At 39.0% G+C, this 22,232-nt stretch overlaps 1 protein-coding gene across 2 annotated transcripts in view; it reads left to right on the top strand.

The window, feature by feature from the left end:
* Nucleotides 1-22,232, top strand: part of col5a1 (procollagen, type V, alpha 1) — a 79,863-nt gene that overhangs the window by 30,621 nt on the left and 27,010 nt on the right. For both annotated transcript variants that reach the window (XM_086152248.1, XM_086152247.1), the window contains exons 5-25: nucleotides 7,142-7,273; nucleotides 8,960-9,067; nucleotides 9,237-9,644; nucleotides 10,380-11,027; nucleotides 11,119-11,175; nucleotides 12,954-12,995; nucleotides 13,557-13,619; nucleotides 13,712-13,786; nucleotides 15,193-15,285; nucleotides 15,577-15,633; nucleotides 15,984-16,037; nucleotides 16,279-16,332; nucleotides 16,520-16,573; nucleotides 16,696-16,749; nucleotides 16,860-16,913; nucleotides 17,681-17,725; nucleotides 18,338-18,391; nucleotides 19,348-19,392; nucleotides 20,042-20,095; nucleotides 20,182-20,226; nucleotides 21,427-21,480. In XM_086152248.1, coding sequence (XP_086008374.1) covers nucleotides 7,142-7,273; nucleotides 8,960-9,067; nucleotides 9,237-9,644; nucleotides 10,380-11,027; nucleotides 11,119-11,175; nucleotides 12,954-12,995; nucleotides 13,557-13,619; nucleotides 13,712-13,786; nucleotides 15,193-15,285; nucleotides 15,577-15,633; nucleotides 15,984-16,037; nucleotides 16,279-16,332; nucleotides 16,520-16,573; nucleotides 16,696-16,749; nucleotides 16,860-16,913; nucleotides 17,681-17,725; nucleotides 18,338-18,391; nucleotides 19,348-19,392; nucleotides 20,042-20,095; nucleotides 20,182-20,226; nucleotides 21,427-21,480 — 2,250 coding nt within the window. The remainder of the gene's footprint in view (nucleotides 1-7,141; nucleotides 7,274-8,959; nucleotides 9,068-9,236; nucleotides 9,645-10,379; nucleotides 11,028-11,118; nucleotides 11,176-12,953; nucleotides 12,996-13,556; nucleotides 13,620-13,711; nucleotides 13,787-15,192; nucleotides 15,286-15,576; nucleotides 15,634-15,983; nucleotides 16,038-16,278; nucleotides 16,333-16,519; nucleotides 16,574-16,695; nucleotides 16,750-16,859; nucleotides 16,914-17,680; nucleotides 17,726-18,337; nucleotides 18,392-19,347; nucleotides 19,393-20,041; nucleotides 20,096-20,181; nucleotides 20,227-21,426; nucleotides 21,481-22,232) is intronic.

Here is a 22,232-nt window from a genome sequence, read left to right as displayed (position 1 = left end):
GCTCAGGCTGCGCTCCTTTCTCCCCTAACTCCCCTTAGTCTGATCCTTTCTTGACTCATGCAGCAGTCAGTTACCACCATAGGCATTAAAACACCAAAAAACATGGTTGATTTCACCACAAACCAATGAAAATGAATTGCAAGCTTCACATTTCCAGGCATGTTAGTCAGAAAAATAGATTTTAAAGTTAAGTTTAAAGTATATATTCAACCATTCCAGAAGAAATTTTGCACATATTTAGTTACAGTCAGAGCATCTGTTTTTCAGAAGGTAATCAATAGTCAGAAAACATTCCCTTATTGATTTTTTTTTGTTCACCCTCTTGCAGATCTAGGGATGCTTACTAATTTGGTCATGAAAATCAAAACAAATTAAAATTAATCTTTAAGATTTACTGTCCGAAAAAGATTATTATTAAGTGCTTTATGAAATGTAGTTACAAAGTAACTTTTTGACCTGTATTTTTTTTTTACTCAAGATTGAAGTCACGCTGACCCTGCAATAAAAATCCATGTATAATTTGAAGTCGGCATCAATACAAAAAAATACGAAAATGCATACATTTAAATTCTTTAATAGAAGATTAATTTTCTTTCTTTATATAAAGAATAGCACATGCACCCTCCAGCCCCCCCCAAAAAAGGGAAAACTTTGGGCGGTATGGATAGATAATCCGCATTTATCATACCTTTCAATTCCACAGACTATAGTGTTTCATCAGTCAGCAGTTCTCAGTTTAGCCTGTGCCTTCTCTTCACATACAGAGGGAAGTCAGGCCAGTAGCACTAATTGTCTGCCAAGGTGGTTTGTGGTTTGGTGTCTGACATGATACTGTGGTTACAGAGAGAGCGTTTGTCCTCTATAATGTTTTTTTTTCTTCCTGTATAAGATACCCGAAGTTTAGTTTGTGAGGGAAAGACTATGTAGGTAACTGCAACTGTGTTGGTGGGAGAAGTCGGGAAATGTATTACGAACATGGTAATTACATCATTATGGGAGCTTATACTTAGTCTTTGAGTGTCATGATATGAGGCAAAATTCACCTATTGACTGACAGATTATTCTCAATAATCCTAGATGTAGCATGGGTTGGTTTCACAGAATGCATCCAATTGATTGAAATTGAGTATTTTGCTTTAAATGTATGGTACTGATTAGTCATAGGTATCGTGAAGTGGACAAATGGACATTTTGGCCTTGCAGATTGTTCCCAGAGTAATGAGAATAAACTCAGAGAACAAGGGTATATTGTGCAATCTGCCAAGTTCATCTATTTTAAAACTTTGAATTTGATTAATGTAAGGAACTCTGTATAGTCTGCATTTCTAGATTTAAAGATGGAGAGGGCATGGAGGTATACTGCAAGTTGGGGCATTAGGTTCAGGAAGAAGGTCAAAACCTAGGGTCAAACTCTGGAAAAAATGAGGACTCTCTCTCCATTGATGTCAGCCTTTGAACAACAGCCATCCCACATGACATCATCCAGATGTTTCCTAAGCCGTCGAAGATAGTAGACTTATGGTTAGAAAAAAAGAGGGCTTGATTGGCAAATGTAGAGATGCTAAGGAGATGAGAACTATGGTTCAGGTATGTTCTACAAAGGATTTCGGTGATAGCTATAGGAGAAGTTAATGACAATTTGGCAGGAAAAAAGGGAGCATTTAAAACACAAATTTGTGAGATTTATTGGGGCAGGAAAACAAGGAAAGAGGTAAAAATTCAGGACACTTTGCCATGGATTTGCATTTCCTAAATCGATATCACAAGTTGTTTGCATTTTACTTTTGTAATGTACCATCTCTGGCCCAGATGGTATATTGATTCTCTACTTTGACATTAATAGGCATTCAGGTGCACTTAGCTAAGAGATTTTCCATATGGCAAAAATAGTCATGTGATACAAATCGGTTCTATTTAGTCCAATTGGGATATCTCACAATACATACAGGCTACACTGTGATCCCCTTGGAGGTCAACATTTAATGGTGTCATGAGAAATTTGTTCATTGCCGCAAATGCGGTTGATTCATAAGGAGATAATTGAAATACACCTAAAATCTCATCAAGTTCTTCATTTTGTGATGAGTGTGAGTTCTTCATGTTTGTTTGAATCATCTTGCTCCAGCCATATGTCACGCTTCACTGTCGGAGCACATAACGTCCACGCAGGAGCACATTTAAGCTGTTGACTTCAGTAGCCCATGGGAAGATGGAGTTTCCACCATGGGCAATTAAGAAAATTTCCTTAACTCATGTCAGATGTTTGTCTTTCTCATTTTTATTCACTGTGTCATTCCTTTACTGTGTCAGCAAGCCCCAAATTGTGCCCTCAGCATTTTTTATGTACATTTCAGCAAATGGCCAAACCAAACAGCGAATCTACCTCGGTTAGTCGAGGTGTACCGCTCTGGTTTCCGCAGCCCCGAAAGAACAGGAAATGGGAATATCGTTGCCTGTAGTCTGTAGAGACTTGGGATTAAAAGGTTTCACATAGGGGAGTTGGAGGGGGGGCGGAGGGAAGAAATGGGGGAGAAGACATGGGAGGGATATAAAAACAGGAGAGCAGCAAAGAGGTGAGGCAATGGTTAAGATGATGTGTAGTGGATAAGTGGGGTGGCAGACAGGCCTGTTGCTCTTGGCAGCTCCCCTTAGCCCTGGGATCTCTCTGCAGTCTGGAGGGGAAGGTCTAAGAGGGTGAAAATGTACTTGATTCTATTAAAGTGGGTTGGAGTCAATCATTTTTGTTGTATGTGTGCCTTCCGTCTGTTTGTGTTCAAAGAACAAAATGCGCCACTTTTGTGAGTTGCATCCCTTTGCATTTTTGTGAGTCCACACTGATTTATTACCACTGTGCAATGGGCTGTCTCCTTTAGGGTGTTGTTTGGATTTTATATTTAGTTTGGAGATTGCCCAGGTGCTGAGTGTATGAATATACTGGTTTAAGCTGGCATTGACACCAAGGGCTGGCTCACAAATCTGTGTTGACTTTCTAAATATGTTGTGAACATTGCTTGCATTAAAAATGCAGCCAGAGCTCAGACCTCCCAGATTCTCATCCTGGTTTGTGGGTCCCTCCTGCTAATATATTCCCTCCTGACATATGACCTGAGAATAATGGAAATCTACTCTGGTTGTTTTCATCTTTAAGCTCCTGTCTTAGTGCTATGTGAGGCATAATAGGTAAACAGAGCCACTCAGGTGTCGCTGGGGTTATAAAGAAATAATTGGCAATGCTTTGTCCTGTTTGTGAGCTTCTCTAAAGCCGCGAAGTAGAAACTTTATGGGATGTTGAGCCCGACCCGTCTTAACTGGTCAGCGGGGGATTGCCTGACATCACCTCCAGAGGTGACTCAGTAATCAGTACTCTCTTGTTGGTTGCTTTTCCTTTATCTTCACTCTATAAATAATTGTCTAAATGAGAGGAAATAAGACAGAAAGAATTGAAAATGTATGCCCTAGATTGCGTCACTTAATTTGTGTCTCTTTGTTATATTTGAATGATTTTCTGTTTAATTCATCTCAGGTATCATAATGCATGAGAGAGCACAGAATGAACTCAGTCCACTCTGACTGGCATGGGTCAGGTTCAGATGTAGACAGATGTTTGGCCTCTGCTCAGTGGAGCCCTCTCCTGCCCCCAACTGGACGCAAAGAGAAAAAAATTACCAGGTGTAGGCAACCACAATAGAAAAAAACAAATCAAAATATGGCCTTCTTAAAATTATTTTAGCAGAGTGGTCAATTAAGATGTATATGTTTGTTCAATGATGTATTTGGGTTGTATATTGAAAGTCTATTAACTTGCACAGCATGTTAGCAGCCTCTAAGGTCCACGCAGTCCTTCGTTGCTTCTTTAACATGTAAGCTGTAGCTCACGGCCATGGGCAAAATGTCTCTTGCACCAGAGTTGGACATGAGGAGAGCATTAGCCAGGGGCAGAGTCATACTTCAGCGGAGTCTCGAGAGATGCTGACAACAGCAGTCCTGTTATTGTCTGAAAATTCTGCCTTAAGCAACACTCAGATGTACCACATGACACTCCAGGTTGAAAATGTCACCATCCCAGCACAGAAATGAAAGCCATTTGCATTGTTTTCATGGTCCCCAAACCCAGGGTATGGGTGTGATTCTACAACAACAGGTTTACCTCTTCTGGTATGAGATACAGCTGTGTTTACAGGTGTTGCTTTATGTTAATAATCAATTTAATTCAAACTCTGTTTGAAAAAATCAACCAGAGTGAGCCCTGGTTGATTTTTCACATAAGTCGTTTTTTGACTGCAGTGCTGCTCCGGTACAGTTTGACTGCACACGTATAAAGGGTAAAATTATGTATCTAATGCAACAGTGGGCTAAGTCAAAAAAGAACATGAATAACACAGGAGGCAATTGGCATTAGCCTATAGCTAGGGAACAGTATAGGAATACAGCTACATCTGTAAAACAGAAGCTTATGTAATGTTTGGCACTGCAATCTGTTGAATGATGTGCGGTGAAAAGAACTGCTCTCATTGAAAGTCAGAGAATAGGAACCAGCTTTAGTGGTTGTCATGGTGGATCATGACTTAGACAAAAGCTTGCTTGTGAAGGTGTGCAGCATTTGTGGGAAAACATGTTCTGTTTTTTGCATGCCGACTTTTTTTTTTAAATGAGAAAAAGAATAAAGATTATTTCTTAAAACACACAGCCTGTGTGATTCTAAACTTAGGTAAGGACATATGGCTGCTTGTCCTAATGCTTTTGTATGTTATATTTGCAACGCATACAGTTGAGTGTGATTTATAAACTTGGCGTCGCTCTCAGATAATGACAATATCATATCATGATAAACATCGTTAAAAAGATATACTGAATTGGCAAGTTTAATGCTGGAACATCTGCTCTCCCATAAAATACTCATTCATATAGTTAGCTGTATGAATTACACTTTATTTTCCCTCTTATACTGTTACTCCACAAACAAATGAATGAAAAGGAAACTTATTTCAGTGTTTACTGTTATTCAATAAAAAAATCAATTCAAACTACGGCCTACTCCTTTTTTCAAGGAATCTCAACATTTTTTATGCATTGATTATTTTTAAAGCCTAAACATGCAGAACTACAAATATTCAATTAAACTCAGGATTGTGTATCAGTAGAACTATTGGAATAGCTATTTGTTTTCCAATATTTTTTGATTCTCAGTTATATGACTATCTTTTAATGTCCCAGGTTTTAAACACACATTATAAGTTCAGTTGGCCACATGTTTTTTCTCAAAACCTGACAGGATAATCCGTGCAGTTTCTCCAGCCTCAATTAAAGCCTTATCACACACATTTCCTCTTCTAGACAGATCAAACTGTCACACATCATTATTCATTATGTATTCTGCCACAGTGTTCGAGGCACTGTGAGGATGTGATCATTATGTTTTAGGTGTATTGTAAATGATATCATCTTGGTAAAATTAGGGTCAAGCCCCTGATGGTGGATTTTGCCTGGCATGCATTTCGGAGCCTTGGACAAGGAGAGGGAAAAAGTTAAAGGAAAGAGAAAATGGAAACCAGAACAATAGCAAAAGAATTGTAGAGCAGTCACAGTGCTCCAGACTGCACTGCCGTTTTGTTGTACACAGAGCTCAGTCCTGATTGAATGTGACCTTATTTCAAACATTGAAATCCCATTGTCCCTTCTCGGTGCAGCTGTGACACAAGGTCTTGTCGGGCTAAAGGAAGAGAGATGTCAAACTGATAGAGACTCAAAGCCCCCAGACGGATTCCAACTCAAGACGATTGGCTCGGAGGTGGCCATTTTGAAGTTTCCTCAGCGCTCCTATCTGGGAGAGCAGTGTGGCAACAGTCTTGGAGGAAGTATTAGGATTTGTCCGCCATCCACCATAAACTCCAGTAATAACTTTAGCCAAGGACACGGCAGGAAACATCATCATGTGTTTGTGAGGGTTATAAAAGGATCCGAGACTTTGGGTTCTCTTGAGTATACTCAGTTGTAGCGGGGGGATCGGTGCAAGGCGGTGAACTTTCAGACTACAAATGGAATCCATTTGGGGTTTTTCAGAAGAAGAGAGCTGTCCATAAAGGATTTAAGCTGGGAAGACTTGTTGAGGGATTTCATTTTTTTGGCAATTGGTTGTAATTGAAAACATATTCATTCTCTTGGAATGCCGTAAGATTTTCATACCCCTGGAAAACATAGTTATACCGGCTGAGTTGACACTGGGTTTGAGTGATGTGCAATGACATCATTGAAATTGCGAGTGTGATTAGGACGTGTTTAGGCAGATACGATACAAAGCCATATGTTTTTTTTCTTTTTTCTTTTTTCCGTAGAAACATGTAGTAAGCACACACACCCAGCACTCCATGTAGCCTAGAGATCCCAGAGACCCTTTACTGCTTCTCCTCTTGTTTTCTTTTCTGTTTTCATCTGTGTCACGCCTTCTTTGTGTATATGTGTGTGTGTGTGTGTGTGTGTGTGTGTGTGTGTGTGTTTGCTTAAACATACCATCCCTGCCAATGATTGAGATTCAAACCCTCTTTACCCTCAATTTGACCCATCTTATACACTCCCATTAGTTAAATGTCTCAGGTCAGGGATCTGTAACTACAAGTCTGCACATGTTTCTCAATAAGTAGAATGATTTCTCTTACACTCAGCTTAGAGGCAATTTCACTTACGCATGATTCAGAGCTACAGCAAGACTTAGTTTGCTTTAATAACAATTAATCTTATGAAACATGTCCTTGTGAGTCTTTTATTGAGTTTTGCATGTTTGTCCACTGCTGCTTTAAGTCAGCCATGCCATGTTGGTGTCGCAACTGCACACTGTTTGCTGTTAGCTTTTTCTCACACTCCATTGCTTAATGCGGATGGGAAACCACACTGTTGGACCTCAGACAGCTTCATAATTTAGTCACCCCCAAAATTCCCCAAGCTTGACCTAGTTTAAGGATTGCCTGGTTTGTATTTGATACTTGAAAGAGCAAATGTTCCCCCTCATCTTTATTTGTTTATGTGTTTCAATATCCCCATTGCATCACTGAGAGTGAGAATGTAATCTCTGTCACTGTCAATTAGATGCATTGCTTACTGCTGTATCCAGTGAGTCTCATGGCTTTCTGCTTCTTATGGTTTCCAGGGAGACATTCAACAGCTAATGATAGTGGGAGACCATCGTGCCGCCTATGACTACTGTGAGCACTACAGCCCTGATTGTGAAGTGCCAGCTCCTGACCAGCCCCAGAACCAGGACCCCAACACAGACGACTATGTGAGTAATATGATTTATTTTGCTTTGAATCTCTTAGTGTCACCACAGATACCCCAGTCACTCTCTTTGGTCATGACCTTTTCTCTCCTGGTAGAAACCTGTGAGAAAACATAAAGTGACTGAATTGAGATGAATCAATATCTATATGTTTGGTCTACTTAGAATTTCCTCTAAAGGCAAAAGTTCTTGTTTCCCAAGCAGATTTTCATCAATCACTGTTACAAAGAATCTAGTTTCATTACCATGAGGATACCAGAATCCAGAAACAAATTGGAATTTGCTTGATTCTGTGACACATCTACAAATTTAAGGTGCAATCTTTACACCAAAACCTAAAAGACCAAGAGAATGTGTGACAAAAAGTTAGGAGCTAGAAAAAAATGCAGCTACCCACTGCTTGCCAGTCTTACAGACTTTCCTAACAATCTAAATCAGAGCTATCACCCTATCACTCCTTTAGTCACTCAAACCAGCAGATTGAAAACAAACCTGCTGTAAGGCTTTGACTTTTCTAGGCAGTTGAGAAAGTGGGGACACATTAAACACTTAGATGATGCTCACTGCCCTTGAAAAAGTTTTGTGTTGTTTGTTTGCCTCATGAAAGATGCAGTTTAGAAATGGTGGCCACAGCAAAGGCTGTGCTAAATCAGAATTGTATCTGTATGATTTCATTATTTTTCATGAACACCGACAACTCTAAATCCTTTTTAGCAATGCAAAGCTTATCTGAAAGTTATCTGGTTTGGAGTTTGGAAACATTAAATGAGTATGTTCTTCGGGGTCGACCGGGCAGAAAATTGTCAGCAAAATATTTTTGGAAGGGTCTAAACTGATATAGAACAGAATTTTATCACACATATCTGTATGCACTGTGAACGACAAAGTAAGAATTTCATTGTATAGGGAAGCATGATACCAGACTGTACGTATGACAATTAACATTTTGAATCTTGAATCTTGAATGACCCTCATCAACAAATTTGTTTCATTATTGTTATAAATAGGTAAAACAGCGAGTTTTTCAGAATCTCCCTCTCAGTTTCTAATGTAATAGTGCATCAGTGTAAATTGTGTAACATTTAACTGGTAAAGTATGTAAGTAGTTGTAGGAAAACAATAGGAGCTGGTTAAAACTTGAACCATTAATGGTTTAATTCTCAGATTACATTTAGAAAAATAAAACTTACCTTGTTCAATAGAACTATACCCAGTCAGAGGGAAGTGCTTCTTAAAGAAAAAGGTTATCAGCTTTTGCAGTTTGTAAATAATGTTAAGGAATAATGTGTTGCTTGCCTAAGCCTGCACCACTGCACTTTGCTATTTTCCACACCAAATACCAATGCCCTGTAGTGTGATCATGGTAATTTATCTTTGAGTCTAAGAAGTGTTGAAAGATGGACAGGAAGCTTTTCCAGTCTTTTTAAAAGATATACAGCGGTTCCATTTGGAGGATATTGAAAAAGTAATTTGTCATTCTGGGGTTACAAGTTACAACAAGGAAGGTAAGCATAAGGTTTCCACAAGCAGAGGACATTCCAGTGTGTGCGTCTGATTGATTGCCAGACTCTCTCACATTCATCAGTCAGACGCAAAAGCAACATCACACCGTTGAGGAACCATGGTTTTAAAATGTGACGGTCATTTTTTTCACTTTGTATATGTCGATTCAATGTTTCCATCATTTAGAACCCTGAGGAAGACAGCTACTATTATGAATACCCCTTCTACGAGGATTTGGATGGCAAGCCTTTTGAATCAACCGTCGATGTGGAGGAGACAGCAAAAGATGACAAAGTCAGTTTACATACGTGTCACATACTTTGTTTTAATCAAAAATTACAGAAAAACCCCTACATCATAAATATTTAGTTAATTATTTAGTTTGTCAGGAGTGATTATCATAAAGGCAATTCAGGAATGCTGATCTGCTTTGGTTTACTAATATCAGGACTCTGCCCTCCAGGTGACAGGTGGAGATGGTGTTGTTTCCACTGTAAAGGAAGTTTTGAGCTCTGGTACTGGCAGCACTGGTACTAAAGTGCTGACCTCCAGTTCCTCAAGCTCATCTTCCTCATCAGGCTCAGCGAGCAGCTCTTCGGCTACTGCCAATGGCGGTGGGGATGCCGTCGGAGAAGAGGATACCTCTTATGATGGCTACGATTCCTATGGTACTTACAATTCCTACTACGACGAGTCCAGCCCATCACCCGATGGTGACGGAGCACGTGTCACCATTACCGACATTGGCACCGGAGGGCAGTTGGATCTGGGAGCAGGGGGAAGCATTGACCTGGGCACCGGAGCTGGCATTGAGAGAGTCATCACCAGTGGGGGTGGATCTACGATGACCATCACTACCAACAAAACTTCAGTAGGTTGACATTCAGCAAACTTATATACAAATCTTTTCACAACACATTCACATGTTTTAGTACAGGTCGCTAATGAAAAGGATCACCCAAACAAGGGAATGAAGTTGAAACTGAATAGAACACGATTGACTAAAGGTCAATATACATTAATAATAAATGATAAATAAACACTGGTCAATATGGTATTTAAAACAACACAAGGAGGAAATCATTTTCAACCTTTTTAATGTGACACCTTTAATGTACCTGTATTTGATTGTTCAGCTGTATCGAGGAAAAGTTGAATTAATGTCTATGTGATTTGGCTTGGATTTTTGAGGATGTTTTACCGCTGTTTTCTTCTTTAATATACAGCCGGTAAGGTCGAATTACAGCCAAAATTCCACCCAGTTTCTATAAATCTGCCAAATTGTTGTATCCGCGACACATTTGAGTCGCTCAAATCACTGGAGTTTTCAGCCAAATCTCTACCCATCAACTAGTTTCTGTTAATTCAACTCCTATTAGATAAAAAGTACCTAGAAATTGTTATTCTTAAACTTGTGAAAACAAAAATGCATGATCAAAGTGTCAGAATTTTTTTAAACCTTTTATTTGACAGTAGCTGATCGTTGTCATGATTATAGATGTATTGACGGTACTCATCAATGCATAGCCTTTCCTGCACCATAATGTGTATTTCTTACTTATAGGTCATAGTATATAAAAGCACTGATTTATACTTATTTTTACAGGTTGGAGGGTCTTATGACTATGGTGAGGGCTATGACTACAACGTGGATGACCATTACTCCATTGGTGGAGGAGGTGGCAGCAGCAGCAGTACAGTTCACATCAGTGGTGGTGGTGGTGGTGGAAGCGCTGGCACTACTATGCATGTCAGTGGCGGAGGAGATGGCAGCAGCAGCAGCACAATACACCTCGGTGGTGGTGGTGGCGGCGGCAGCAGCAGTAGCAGCACAATTCACCTCGGCGGTGGTGGTAGTGGTGGCAGCAGCACTATTCACCTAAGCGGTGGTGGCGGTAGCAGCAGCAGCAGCACAATTGAACTTGGTATTGGTGGAGGCACCAGCAGTGGTTCCACTATCACCACCGGAGGAGGATCTACTGGAGGTTCAGTGTCTGCCGGAGGTGGCTCTGTGTCTGTCGGAGGCTCTTCCACCACAGGCGGGGGGTCAGCGAGTGCCGGCACAGGAGCCGGGGGATCCATTGCCACTGGAGTTGATCTTGGCCTAGAAGGGGATTACAGTGATCTGGACATATTCAAAGAGGAGGACATCGGCAACTATGACGGTCTTGACAACCTTGACATCTATGACAACTATGATGATGACAATGGGGCAAAACAGCTGCCTGCTGAGACTGATAAATATTTTGAACAGGTGAGAATGACTGCAATGGGATAAATGGTCTTGAGTAAAAGGATATCTTATTGAGTATATCGGTTTGAATATGTTTGTGTTTTATGTGTAGGTCCATGGAGCTCGTGGTGAGAAGGGACAGAAGGGAGAGCCTGCTGTTATTGAGCCTGTGAGTATCATCAACATTAATCTCTATAGATTTGATACATAAGCTAAGCACACTCTGGTCATAAACAAGGCTTTGGAGCACAATGGTCACCATAACTACATCAAAAGTTTTTTGACAGTAATTAATGGCTCGTCAGTCCTGAATAAATATTAGTTCAGTGCACAAAAACTGTTGCAGAAGGGGAAAGGAAGAGGAAAATGGCAAAAATAGAAATTATTTCCCCCCTTTTCTTTGAAAAAACTGAGGGTTGATTACAAGCTTAAATCAAATTTTCTTCAAGTACGTGTTTTTAAAGAGTTCTATTTCACAACTTTATGTCTTAAATGGTTTCAAGGCAAAATGAGTTTGCATGTTTAATACTGCTGTTACAAAGAATGCAAACCAATGTTACACTCATGCACCCTTTTTAGATTTTTTCCACACACACTGCAGGAAAAACTGCATGTATATCCTACAACTGGTGTTCTACTGGAAACCACATGTTGAAAATAATTACATGACAGTGATAGGAAATGATGACATAACATAATTCAGATATGTATAAGTGATGGATAGGATTGCTTCATAAAACAAGAGGGGGACAAGTTTTCCCAAAAGTGAGGTGTTTTGTTTTATTTTTTTCCTTTCTCTATGGAATGTATTTCTAAGCACAGGCATATACAGAATAACAATTTTATGATAGCCTTGATTCAAATCTTTGGCCTAACTATAACTACAGCTATAATTGGCCCAACTTTCAAAGGTTTTGATTTACTGTTCATACATAGCTGATAAAGATACATCAGGTGACAGGGGAAGGCAGTCTGTGTGTATAGGTGTTTGTGGGTGTGTCGCAGCAGCTGCTGTGTGACCTGTACGCAATGTTCAGCTGACAGCATAGTCATCATCATAGTCATAGTCAGCTGACAGTTACAATGACAGCAGCAATTAACACACTTGAATCATATTTCAGATCAATTTATTGACTCACATCATAAACACATTAGACTATATTATGTAAAACTATTAGCAGCTTTTTCCAGCATTCTTGAATGCTGACATAGAATTTTAAATATACAGTCCATGATGGCAATTTTGTGTGCAGGTGTTTTAATATAGCAGAGAAAGCATTAGAAGAAATGTGCTAATTTTATGATTTCAGTTATCTCATATTTCAAATCCAAAATGGCATACAGAGCATTTATGAATCGCTGCAATGACAAAAGTATGCACCAGTACTTGTTTGGATGTGACTGTTAATGTGGATTTGTGTTTGGTATGCAATGGACTTAGATGTTTGAGAAGCATCATTACACAATCTGGATTCATGTCTGTACCTCACCATCTGTGTCCACAGCCTCAGCAAAATGTTATTACATATTGGGTCATTTCTCTGTTATGTTCCTCTCAATTGTTTTTTAATGGATCATATCTTTTTTGGTGGAAAAGATATGATCTATGAAGATTTCAGGCCCCTATTTTTGCATTGACAGGGACTATGGGTTTAAACAAAACTGATTGTGTCTACAGGTCGATTTGCATTACTCAGTTTATTCAGGTATGGGAGGAGTACAGGGCATATTTGGCTTTGTATCTTTGCAGTAACCCTACCCTTCACCCATTAATTAATTGCAAGCTAAAGTGAAATGACAAGCAGGAATGCACATCTAAGTAAGTTGATAGCCAGGTGTGCTGGGCATGAATCTTTTATATTAAGGAAGAGGACACTGCATAACTGAATTAGAAGTAGTGATGGATGTATTGTGGTATCTGATCATTTCTGTGCTTGTGTGTTTCAGGGGATGTTGATTGAGGGTCCGGTGGGGCCTGAAGGCCCAGCTGTAAGTCCGTCATTCTCAATCTTCTTTTCATTTATTTTGATTTGTTTCCTTTATTTTGATTTGTCTCATGCCTTTTTCACCCTCTCATTATGTCCTTTGGTCATTAGCAGTATTTGTGTAGTACCTCAGACAAACAATGAAAATTAATCATCGGTGCCTTACAAGGGAAATTTCTCCTGTTCGTATACCCAGCTGCTTGATTCTTTTTTAAACGGAGTAGCAGAAACACTGTCTCCAGCATGATTGGGGCTGTTCCAGATGTCAAAGTAGTGTATTATTTATCAATTTTTTTTTTTCTAACACAGTGGCCCTCGAAAACCACAGATGGTGTCCCATTGAGGCTGGCAATTCATGGGCCGAGCTTTAGATAAATGAAGAATGCCTCACAAAAAGATTTCAAACTCACCGAGCTGTCTTGTATTGCCTCATGGATTTCTTTCCCCCATGTGTGACCGCTTTTCAAATTAAAGCAAACAAGCAAACATTTAGGGAAGCAAATATGACCTTTTTGTTGTATTTGTGTATGGATATGCCTCAAATGGAATCTTCTGCTTTAAATAGGGTCTCCCTGGACCCCCAGGTGCCTCTGGCTCACCAGGTAGCCCTGGAGATGTTGGAGAAAGGGTGAGTTGTGTCGCAGTATCTTAAGAACAAAAGAAATAAAAATAACACAATGTCTGCTGAGTTCCATCTGCTTGTGTTATTGTCTCTCCAAGGGCCCACCAGGCCGACCTGGTCTTCCTGGTGCTGATGGTCTCCCCGGACCCCCTGGTACTGTCATGATGTTGCCTGTAAGTATATGCAGTTGTTGTCTGATAAGATCGTATTACTTTTTTACATATTGTTTAACTGATGGTGGTTTGCCGATTACTAGATCGGGGATTTCCTATTAATCATTTTAATGGCACTGCTTCTTTATGAATGTGTTAAAATGTAAATCTGTGTATTAGCAACCCCTTGTGGCTCGCATTCTAAATGAGATGGTATCATACTCCACCACCAACAATCCCCTTACTATTAGTTGTTTGAGTCTGCTAACTCTTATCTCTGTCCCATTCAACCCGCATTCTTCAGCCAAACGCAAGTCCTGGGATACCCCTCCAGGAAGTCGTCTAGCTGTAGACAGGAAGGAAGGCAGCTTTTGATTCATCTCCTTAGTTACAGCTGTACGCAATGCCTTGACTGCAATAGTTATACAGTCTTTCTAACGACTTCCTTTGCTGTCTACCTTTTCATTCTCTGTCTTTTGTACTTGGAAATATGTCCAACACAGTTGACGTAGGAACTGATTAGTAGTGCAGATGTGAAGCTGTGGTTTCAGAGGTCCATAGAGGTGCCTGGTTGAGCCATGTGGCAAGCTTTGTCTGGACAGGAACTCAAGTTATTCTGCTGGTAGAAAGCAAAACTTGAAACCTGATCCGTGAGCTGATTGAGTTCCAGACTCAGTGTGGAACATGCATTGTTGCGTCACTCTGATTTTAGAGGAGCATTTTGTGTTGTAATATAGTGATCAAGGAATTTAATTTGCTAAAAGTGTCAAAACTAGTGATTTGCATGATTTACAAATCACAGTAACAAAAGAAAGAATATACTACAAAATAGGCTCCTAGAATGGCAGATAAAATCAGTGAAATAGTTCCTTAAATTTGATTAGCTCTAAATTCTGAGCCAATGTTTAATCAAATGCAGCTGAGGGAATTGTTGGAGTGAATTAGTCGGGCAGCAGTTGGTCTGATCCCGATGTTCTGAATTGACTATTTGTATCCTGTGTCATGGTAACAGTGCTAGCAAATATTGCAAATTGCTTTATTGCTGTATAAGTCCCCATTCGGCAAATAACTAACAGCCTTCAATGGAGAGCTTGATCCTAACTGCGGAGTCTGGCTCTCGTATACCTGTGTTGCATCACATCCCTCGGTAATCACCTGTGGTGCAATGCTGACTGTTCACCACCAGATGCCAGTAGAATTTGAAGCTGCAGGAAGAGCCTTTGATTCCAATGATTAGCCTGGGGAGAATGATACTAGTTTAAAAAAATATATATATCTTACAGCTTCCATCAGGAAATATTAACATCATCATTTGAATTTCAGTTTTATATCAGCTTGCAAATACATTTTTAGCCCCCATTGCAGGCACTTGCTGTGATCATTGTTGAAAAGAGTGGAATTATGACAATCTGCGTTTCCTCCTATAGTTCAGATTCAGCTCTGGAGGCGACTCTGGACAAAAGGGACCACAGGTTTCAGCACAGGAGGCCCAGATGCAAGCCATCATGCAGCAGGCTAGGGTAAACATTCACAAATGAATACATCATCAGATTACTTGAATCAGCAATTTTATTTATGACTGCATTTATTTATTTATTTATATTCTGTATTTGTAATATCAATTTCAGATGTATATCAAAGTATACAGCTATATAAGCATATAAGCTTCTAAGCATCTAAGCATAAGCAATTGAGAAATGTAGATCTAGATATGATCTCCTATACATGTGTATAACAATATTATGGCAGTTTTTATAATACTTTATCTATATTTTGATTATGTTGTTGCTCTTTTTTCCCCCTGAATTCAGTTGGCAATGCGTGGCCCAACTGGGCCAATGGGTTTGACTGGGAGAACTGGTCCTCTGGTATGTTTTTACACTTTGACAGTATACACTACATGATCAATGATCAATTTTTGTTCAAAAACAATCTTAAAGCAGTTAAAGTTCTCAATATTGCGTACTTGTCAAAAAGCATTTCAGGATGTGTAAGACTGTATCATCCATATTATTTAGCCATAATTCTTTTTTTTTTTAAACTGACCAATCAAATGGGTTTAAGATTTGATTTTTTTCATCATCTTATTTCACTTTATATTCTATTTTTTTTTTATCTTTAACCTTTTTTCCCCACACACTGTGATCTGGATTACTTCTTCTAACAACATTGCAAACAATTATAAAGCAGTGAATTATACATATTGATTTCTGTTTAGGGTCCACCTGGTGTTCCAGGACTGAAGGGAGAGATTGGAGAGGCGGGACCTCAGGTATTGGATTAAAAAAATATAGATAAATTCATTAATTGATAAATGAAAAGTATAGATATACTGCACATGCATATTCTGACTAAGAAATAGAAACTACTGATATCTTTTATTTGAAGATAAAATCATTTCTATGCTTTCTTTAACAATTCCTAGATCTTTGTTACTCATTCAGTTTACGTTGACCAAGTACAATAGAAATCCTTCAAAAACCTGTAATCTTAAACAAGTCCTTTTGTTTCAGGGACCAAGGGGACCCATGGGATCCCCTGGACCTTCTGGAAAGCCTGGCAGAAGGGTAGGTGTTCAGTAATCTAAGTTTTCAGTAGGGCAGAAAGACCTGCTCATACATGTGCATACTTACTAATATAGTTATAATTATAGTTAACACTTAAACTGTGCATCTGAATATTGAAAACTGAAATTTCTCAATCAGAGTTTGTTGCATTCCTATTTACATAAAGATTTTTTTTTTTTTTTTACAGGGACGTTCTGGAGCCGATGGTGCCAGGGGAATGCCTGGACAGACTGGAACAAAGGTATCTTGTCTGCCAAAGTGATACTTTACGTTCTCTTCGATCCACCATATTTGTGAATTTAAATGATGGCTTCGAAAGCCTTGACAATACATCCTGAAACATTAGAATTTTTTCCTCTTCAGGGAGACCGTGGGTTTGATGGTCTGGCTGGACTTCCTGGTGAAAAAGGACATCGAGTAAGTGACTTTGTGGTTTTGAGAAAACTGTATTGATATTGTATCCAAATGTATCTACTAAATTAGAAGTAAACCGCTGTTAAATTTGAATTTAATGTTCATTGTTACAGGGTGAATCGGGTCCATCTGGACCTCCTGGTGCCCCTGGCGAGGATGGAGAAAGGGTAAAGCAGAAATGCTGAGAGATTATATTTATTTGCAACTGTTACCTGGTAGGCAATAGCCATTAAATGAGTGTATAGATAGTATCTCAGTTATGCACCCAATAGTATTCTTAGTTATGTAACACAAATTACCCCTAAGATATTTATGTAGTGTTCGGTGTGATGTATGCTGTTGTAAGACAGGACTGTAAACAGATTTTATACACATGTGTGCGCCACACACAGACACACAGACACACACACACAAACAACACGCAAGCTAATTGTATTTTGACAAATATTATGCTATGTTTTTACATTTTAACTGAAGTATTTCAGTTGAGCCATTTAATTTCATTTCATTGCATTTCATTTGATTTCAAGTTCCTATGACTTAATACTGAAGAACATTGGGTTTTTTAATCGTATAATTGATACATATATATATTTGGATATAGATGGACTGTGCTCAAAGTGGTTTACTCCAAATTGTTAAAAGATCATCTGATTGCTCGTCATCATTTCTCACAGCATTTTAAATTGACTTCACGTTCTCCATAATCAAATTTAATTCCAATTTATATAATGTTTGTATTTCAGAACACCTTTTTGAACTTTATCTGTCTCTCCATCCCTATTAACTGATGCCATCTGCTGCACACTTTTGCATCCAAGCGCACAGACAAACACACGCCCTCGCACACACTCACACACGCGTATCTCCAGCTTTCTCCTCTATCGTTATTCACTGTCTGTTTCACATTCTGTCCGGCTCTGTCTTTTCACAGGGAGATGATGGAGAGATCGGACCAAGGGGACTTCCTGGTGAACCTGTGAGTGATCTCTCATGTTGCCAATCAGTCTCAAGCTGAGGCCTGCTCTTGTTATTTCACAACATCTAAAGAATTTAGTGATACTAAACCGAGTCACGAGCCATATTTACATAAATGTAGAAATCTAGCACTGTACAGTGGAAAACCATGTATGTGGGTAGGACTAAGTCACTGAGAGGAGGATTGCAGTCAGTTCACATCAAGCCTGATATAATAGCCTCCCACACTCAGGCAGGATAGTCCCCAATGAATGAGAAAAAAAAGACAGGACAGGAGTAACCTCTATTAAAGCCCCTTGAATATGATGTTATAATTTATTTTGCCCACTAGGCTGTGCTATATTGGTTCACTTGATAGTTCCAGATTCATACTGTCTTGTAAATTGGCTATCAGGCGTAGCGCAGAATTTCACAGCGTTGTATGAAAGGCATAGCTGTGAGCAGTGAATGAATAATAAAGAAAATGAAAATAATTTGCCAATGTAGAATTCTCTCAAGGACATTTTGGAAGATGGTTGTTTCAAAGAGTGTGAATTGGAAACCCAATTTAGCTGAGTATGTTGAATAATTCAGGTGCGATATCTTTCTAAATCTCATTTCTCTATTTTCCCAGGGGCCCCGTGGTTTACTTGGACCAAAAGGACCTCAGGGACCTCCCGGACCCCCTGTGAGTCTTTTGTATACTTCATTCTCCTTTTCATATCAACCCCAGAGTTATTCTTTTTTTTAACCATCTTACAGGCAATAAGAACAAAAACAGTGCAAACAACACCCACAGGGAAATACAAAACTCAATATCTTTCAGGCCAACTACCAGAAGAGTAGCATATATTATTAAGTTTATATCTGGATTTCAGATGAGCCTCTACTACAAAACACTAATATTTATATAGTTTCAACAGATTGAATTTCACATAGGCACTGCAGATCAATCAAGTGGGATGTTTGGAAAAACTGTTGTGCAGAATGATTCACTGTGCAGAATGTAGAGACACTGAACACAATGAATCATAATACAATATCTGCAGTGCAGGAACCGAAAGCAAGGCAAATATAATTGAATTTCATATTCCCCTTTCTTAAATATATCTTAAAACAGATGTTTTACTATTTCTGGTGAGACTGGAAGGAGAAGCTAAATCTCTGTTCAAAGACAATAATGTTGAATAATGTTGCGGTAATGTTGAATAGAGAGAAATGTGTGCATTTTGATAAAAGTGTCAATTAGTGGTCCCAACAAGTTTGCCTTGAAAAGAGGGAGTCAATTTAACACGAAGATATGGACGAAAGTCAATGGTTTTTTTTTCCCCGATTCTGAGTTTCCCAAAGCTTTTTGAACTAAATTTCACATTTAATTTTTGTACGTCTATGTTTATTTCAGCTCATTTATGTAATAATTTCCTGTTACTTTTTCAGTATCATGAAACACATTTTTAGCACCAGATGAGTGTCATAATTTCCCCAAGAAAGTGATTTACAATATAATAATCTGTGTACGATATTTAATATCAAAATACTGCCATTTTTTGCATTCATATAAATTGATATTTCTCAGGTCTCACTTTTACCTTTGGTGCATCCAAATATGTTGCATGCTAAATATATTCGTCTTATTGGCTGTAGGGTGTTACTGGAATGGATGGCCACCCTGGACCCAAAGGAAACATTGTAAGTAAGGCTGTTATTTATTTTAATCTTGTATCTGCAGTACTATCATTTATCTCGCTAGTAGAACCAAAATAACAACATAGACATTATGTAGCCTTTCACCTTTCTAACACACATAGCTCCTCACATACATACTGTCACTAATGCATTAGTAGATACTTAGCAGATAATGAAGAAAATACAGGTTGTGTTTAGTTCCACTTGAACGAGGTACCATTCCAGGTCAATATCTGGTTGTGGCTGACAATAATGAGAAAATGCCTGCGTGGAGCAGGTGTTCTGTTCTGTGGGGAATGTTCCTACTTGGTAGAGATGTAGAATCATCCTCTTTCTTCACTTGGTAAGAGGCAATTTTATCGATTGCCTGTTACCTGAGAGGAAAGGTGTTTTGAGTTTAAGCTCTGGCAGTTTCCGTCTTGAAGATTGCTCATGCATTGCTGTTGACGTGTGTTCATTGACAATTGGTGTGAGCTCTTGCTCAAAACCTCAGTAATAGAAAAGGTAAAGACTTAGTATTCAGCATTGATTTTTGGACAGGTTTCTAATTTGTATTTATATTTACGCAGCACATTATTAACCCTTTAAATGATCTCACAGAACCATAAATCACTTTTACTGTATCTCTTAACAATGTGTTGCATTGCTTTAGGGACCACAAGGAGAACCAGGGCCTCCTGGTCAGCAAGGCAACCCAGGTGCCCAGGTTAGTGGTGAATACATCATCTGGTATTTTCATTACCTCTTACTCTTGAAGGAAAATGATCTGAGCATTGTTTGTCGTTCCCATAGGGACTCCCTGGTCCTCAAGGAGCCATTGGACCTCCAGGAGAGAAGGTAGGGATATGTGAAAATATATAATGTTATATTTCCTTAGGTAAAAAAGAAAGCCAGCCGGATTAATTGTTAATTAACTAGAATTCAGAATGCAGAGAATTGCAGGAAACTGTGTGATTCATTTTCATGAGCTTAAAGCCAAGATGCTGTCTAACTCCGCTCCAAGTGCTTATCATGCCATTATGCAAGCACACCCCCAGCACAGCACCAAATACTAACTAAGAGATTGTACAGGGCGATTTTAATCCTGATACACTGTAATCCAATTTCAGATAACTCACATTTCCAAGTGTATGTGGGGGGTATTATTCAGTTATTGAACGGATGAGAATTGAGAATGAATAATGTGGGAGCTGCGTTTCAGCCCCTGAGCGTAAATAAAATCATAAAAGACAAGTCAGTCTTTAGTGAAGTAAAACAGAAGAATATACACAGCAAATTCAATGTTATTACACGATTCTGTTTGCTCAAAATGTCATTGTTGTCTTAAGTCGATGATTAGTCATTAAAACCAAATGAGGATTTCATAGGTAGTTCGTTAATGCGCTTTGTAAGCAATTCCATAATTTGGGAGTAGAGCAAAGAAGCCACATCATTTGTGTTAATTTTCAAAAATGCTGACAGTTTTGGGGGTTTTGCTACATTTTTATGTTTAAGTGATTCATTTTGAGGAATCCAGTGCTGTCATTGTTCATATCAGGAAATACTAGTAAAACAGGGGTGGCACAGTTATTAAAAATATGATCATAAAATGACCAGTGCAAATCACACGACATTTTCTCTCCTTAAAAATGATATCCTCCCATAATAAAAAAGATACAGTCTTGGTCCAGATCCATAGAGCATATTTTCTCTGGGAAAATGTAATGCAAAAATATATTTTCCAAACATAATAATGTCCCAACAAAGTCTTAAATTTAATTAGAGAGTAGTAGTTGTTATTTCCACGACAGAGAGCATTGCTTCTATGTTTGAATATGCGTGTTTCTGAGAATTAGGAATTCGGAATATGCAACATAAAGTTGAGCTAAACTAATGTGAGGAAGGTTTTGCCATCCATCAGATGCTGAATTCAGCTTCTTTCACAGCTTGAATTTAAACTGCCTACTTGGTGCATCATTCTAAGATGGATAACTGTCTATGCCGTTGTCTTTGTTTGCGAGGAAGGTTTCAAGACATCCTGTCTCCTCTTTAATTTAGGGCCCTACTGGAAAACCAGGCTTACCTGGAATGCCAGGAGCTGATGGTCCACCGGTGAGTACATTTTACTACTCACAGAAACAATAAACAGCAGACAAGCACAACATTCTCTCCTCTCCTACTTTACTTCATTCACAGCATTACAATGAATGAGAGAAATAGAACTAGCATAGCCAGCATTCATGGTGGGATGATTATATGCAGTTAAACACAAGCGTAATTCGACACATTAAATCTACTGTTTTACAACGGATCCCACCACACACTGGTGGTAATTTACATATAGTCCCCACGTCTCAGCACAGGTAGCAGAGACTGCCGGTCCGGTGACAGCGGAAGCCAGACACCTGCACTGTGTCACACAAAGCTCGCAGGTGTCATCTGAGAGAGATTCAGCACAGAGAGGTTGTGAAACATGAATAACTGCAGGCCGGCAATAAAAAGACAGGGAGTTGTAGAAAAAAAAAAAAACCTTGTTAGGAGAGAGTGAAAGATTGACCATACAATGTTCCATGGTCCTTTAATGGCTTCCCGTGCAGAAATAGCTCCCTGCCATTTATGCACTCTTCCCTTTTTATTCGCCCATTTGTTGCCTCTTCTACCAACTGCACATCCCATTCTCTACCGCTTGCCCCCCATTTCAGTTCTCCCATATCTATTTCTACCACTATTCTTTCTCACATCACTGAAAACCCATCAGAGGCTTTGCAGGCTTCTTTTGGCCCAGAAGAAGGCAATCAATTTCCTTTTGATCCAAGTGTTTTTTTTTTTTTCCCTCTTCATGGGAATGTGTTATGTGTGTTGAT

This window comes from Fistularia commersonii, chromosome 9, assembly GCF_037954325.1.
Source record: "Fistularia commersonii isolate RoL2024-O1a breed Wild chromosome 9, RoL_Fcom_v1.0, whole genome shotgun sequence".
Taxonomy (NCBI): domain Eukaryota; kingdom Metazoa; phylum Chordata; class Actinopteri; order Syngnathiformes; family Fistulariidae; genus Fistularia; species Fistularia commersonii.
The sequence above is the reverse complement of the archived record's forward strand: the minus strand, read 5'-3'. Positions and strand labels throughout refer to the sequence as shown.